At 41.9% G+C, this 3,857-nt stretch overlaps 1 protein-coding gene across 1 annotated transcript in view; it reads left to right on the forward strand.

Annotated features, from left to right (window-relative positions):
• PKD1L3 (polycystin 1 like 3, transient receptor potential channel interacting) overlaps positions 1–3,857 on the forward strand; it is a gene marked incomplete at its 5' end in the record, with an annotated part of 60,384 nt that overhangs the window by 56,356 nt on the left and 171 nt on the right. The window contains 2 exons of the mRNA XM_080937139.1: positions 1,257–1,388; positions 1,995–2,089. Coding sequence (XP_080793265.1) covers positions 1,257–1,388; positions 1,995–2,089 — 227 coding nt within the window. The remainder of the gene's footprint in view (positions 1–1,256; positions 1,389–1,994; positions 2,090–3,857) is intronic.

The following is a 3,857-nucleotide window of genomic DNA, read 5'->3' on the forward strand; positions in this document are numbered from 1 at the left end:
AAAGTCATACAGTTCCACAGTATACTTTTGTGCAAAATTAAATAAAGTGAGGGGGAAACTTCAAATATGCATTTTATGAGTATTTAGGTCCTAACAGTGAAAGTGATGACACCAGGAAACTGATAAAACTGGCAACACTTGTACAATTAATCACTTTGATGGCCCATTATCTTAGGATTTCTATTGCTGTCATCAAACACCATGAACAAAAAGCAAGTAGGAAGGAAAGGGTTTATTTGGCTTACATGTGGAGGCAGGAGCTAATGCAAAGAAAGGCTGCTTACCAGCTTGTTATTCATGGCTTTGCTTGTAGAACCCAGGACCTCCTGCCCAGGGTGGTACCACCCATTAACTGGGCCCTCCCACATCAACCACTAATTGGGAAAACACTACAGTATAGGTTTGCCTACAGCCTAATATTATGGAGGCGTTTTCTCAAATGAGGCTCCCTCCTCTCAGATAATTACAAAGTCTGTCAAATGTTGACATAAACCTAGCTAACACACCCATGACTCAAAGGTTACTGATTACATAGGTTAATCAGTGGTTTTCTTCCTGAGAAAGGATGAAACAGATATTTGCTATACTGTTACGGTTGTAGCTTTCACAAGGCGGGTGAGTCACTGGTTAACAGGCTAGTAGCAACAATGAATGGGCCAAAAAAAGGAGTGTGTGTTTGTAGGTGACCGTTTGTTAAAAAGGACATCTCACAAGGCTAAGTATAGAAACCATCCTAGCAAGACCTGAATTTACAAAGTTCTGTATGACAAGCAAAAACAACAATCAGTACCTAGACCTTCCTTACAAGAGTGTGTTGGGAGAATGACAGTAAGTCAGTTTCCCCCATTTCCAAAGCTTGCACAACTCCAGCCAAAAGCCAGTTTTTCTTAACTTTTACTGGAAGATTCCTATGTCCAAAGAAGCTTCCCAAATGGCAGACAGGTTTTATGGTCCCTTCCGGTATGCATTTATTCTCTCCACATGCTTGTTACCCCAAGCTTTCGTGCTTAGACAGATGCTTTCAGTTTCCAAAACTTAGCCAGGATTTGAATCACAATCCTATGACTTACCTGTTTTTCTTGTAAAAGCTGAGAAATCTGATTTAATATCCTTATTCATGCTACATTCTCTTAGAAGTACTTACCTTATGATCTTTCTCTCCCTCGTTTTATCAGATTCAAGCATGTGCTTAGAAACCGTCCCCAGATCTTAACAGCTTGTAACGCTAACTCCAAGAGACCTTACTGTCTTCCTAGGTTATTGCTCTGTACCCGATCCTGGGCTCCTTTCTGGTTCTCAGTAGCATCATCTTAATGGGACTTGTGATCATTAATCTTTTTGTTTCTGCCATTCTCATTGTCTTTGGAAAAGAAAGGAAGGCCTGTGAGGTAAGTCACTGAACTGGGAAGGATAATGATGCTTCCTAACACTGCAATCCTTTTATAGTGTAGACCCCACCACCACAAAATTGTTTCATTGCTACTTCATAACTATAATGTGCCTACTGTTATGAAACATAATATAAATATCTGTTTTCTGATGGCGACCCTGGTAATGGGTCATTTGACATCCCCCAAAAGGGGTCACAACCCACAGGTTGAGAACTGCTGTTTTAAAACTAGAGACATGGTGGCACACACCTGTATTCCTAGTATTTGGAAGTGGGAATTGGATTTAAAGAGTTTAAGGCCAACCTGCATTGGAAAGTAAGACCCCAGGACATTACAAACTGACATGATACACAGGATCAGCATTCTCTTCAGTAGTCTCAACTACTTTTCCATTAAAAAAATAAACAGGTTGTAGTCTGTAACCGTAAGTAAACAGCTGGTCTTCACCCATTCAATAGATATTCCCAACATTTGACAATAAGCCATTAAAGACTGAGTACCTTTACTATTTACTATGTATTTGTGGGGTTGCATGGAGGGGTATCCCTGGTACTGTCACCTACAATTTCAGTCCATTTACTCTTTTTGTCTTCAACTGCTCAGAAAGAAGCTACACTGACAGATATGTTACTACAGAAGCTCTCAAGTCTGTTAGGAATCCGCCAGCACCAGAATCCTGCATCTGATGAAAACACTGGGTATTGACCTTAGTGTCTTAAGACTTTCTTGCTTTTGTTATTGCATAGCATAGCTTACATCTCAGTATATCAAGACACTTTGTTAGTGGAGAATCAAAATCCACTTGTCTCCATATTCTTGCTGGTGGGTATCAGCAGAGTAATAAGGACTCTCATACCCTAAGAACACAGCACCAACCAGCTCCACTGCCAATCAGCAGGTAACAGAATGCTCGCCACTCATGCCCCAAAGGGTGAGCACACCTGCAGCTTACTAAAAGAGCAGTAACCAAGCAAACTTATAGATGCCATCTGAGCTCAAATCAAGGGATGGAAATGAGCCCCCAAGGCAACAGCTCCTGATGCCTTCAGTCATAAGAGAAGTAAAGGTTAGGGCAGGAGAGAGATGGCTCAGTGGTTAAGAGCACTGACTGCTCTTTCAGAGGTCCTGAGTTCAAATCCCAGCAACCACATGGTGGCTCACAACCATCTGTAATGAGATCTGATGACCTCTTCTGGTGTGTTTGAAGACAGATACAGTGTACTCGTATACATTAAATAAATCTTTTTAAAAAAAAAAGTGAAGGCTGAATCTGCCTTGTACACTAACATGGGTCACTAGGGTAACTATTTTCCACTAAAATCTAAATTCATTCATTTGACCAACACTAGAGAAAGCAGGACATGAGATCTTTATTAGCAGCTAGAGCTATGAGATACAAATCAAAAACATTGACATTGGAGTTGCTGGAAACGAGTATGTACAGGAAATATTACATGTAAGCAAAAATCTCATCTTCTAATCCCAAAGCTAACCTCTTGGGGAGGGACAGCCTTGGCCATGGGCATAGAAGCACATCAGTTACCATAATACAGAGTCTCATCCACCCAGGAAAGCAGTGAACTGCAGCTACGTGGCACTAAAATGTAAGATACCAGTTTGTAAAGATTTCCCTTAATCGTAAAAGTTTTCAAATGAAAACATGTACCCCTCCTCTCCTGTAGGCTTCCAGATCTCTACCCAAGAGACTTGAGTACTTCTATTAAGGCAACTGGAAGCCCACACTAGCTTAGATAATGACCTGCACCTCCTTCTAACATGCTATGGGGAAAAGCAAATTTCCATAGCACTGCTCTTTCCTAAAGAAAGAGCTGTGCACTCAAAATAAAGGAAAAGGCCACAGAGGGCTCCCTGAGAATCCAGTAAAACTAAAAACTTTCCCAAACAAACTCAGCAACTGGATCCAGGTGGAACAGTGCCCTGCAGCAAGGAGTAGTGTACACGTCAATGAGAGGGCCCAGCCTCCAGGAACCGTGACAGTGGCTTCCTGAGCCATCTTCTAAGTCATCTGAGGAAACACATGGTAGCCTTGATTCTCCCTACAATCACCCCATGCAGAGGGAAGTATTTACACGTCAAGGTTGAAACTCGTCATAGGGTATTCTCTTCCATGGTCCAGCCATCTTTGGCAACTCTACACACAATACTTCTCACTCGCCAGGAAAGAATCAAGGATTCATGTGAGAGGAAGACAGATAGACATACAGAGCCAGCAGGAGCCAACTGCTCCAGCCAGAGTCTCTAGCTGTTAGTCTCAGGATCACTGGAGAACTGGAGAGCAACACAATTGGTAGAGCAGCAGGAGAGCCCCAAGGAAGAGCACTCAGTGATGGTTAACAGAGGAAACAGAATTTCATGGAGACTCATTGTTATAAGGAGAACTGTTCAGTATCAACTTCCAGAATGTGGATGTTGCCTGGTTTAAGAGACCTATGTTTTCTTTTTCAG

Source organism: Micromys minutus, assembly GCF_963924665.1.
Source record: "Micromys minutus genome assembly, chromosome: 24".
In the NCBI taxonomy this organism is placed as follows: domain Eukaryota; kingdom Metazoa; phylum Chordata; class Mammalia; order Rodentia; family Muridae; genus Micromys; species Micromys minutus.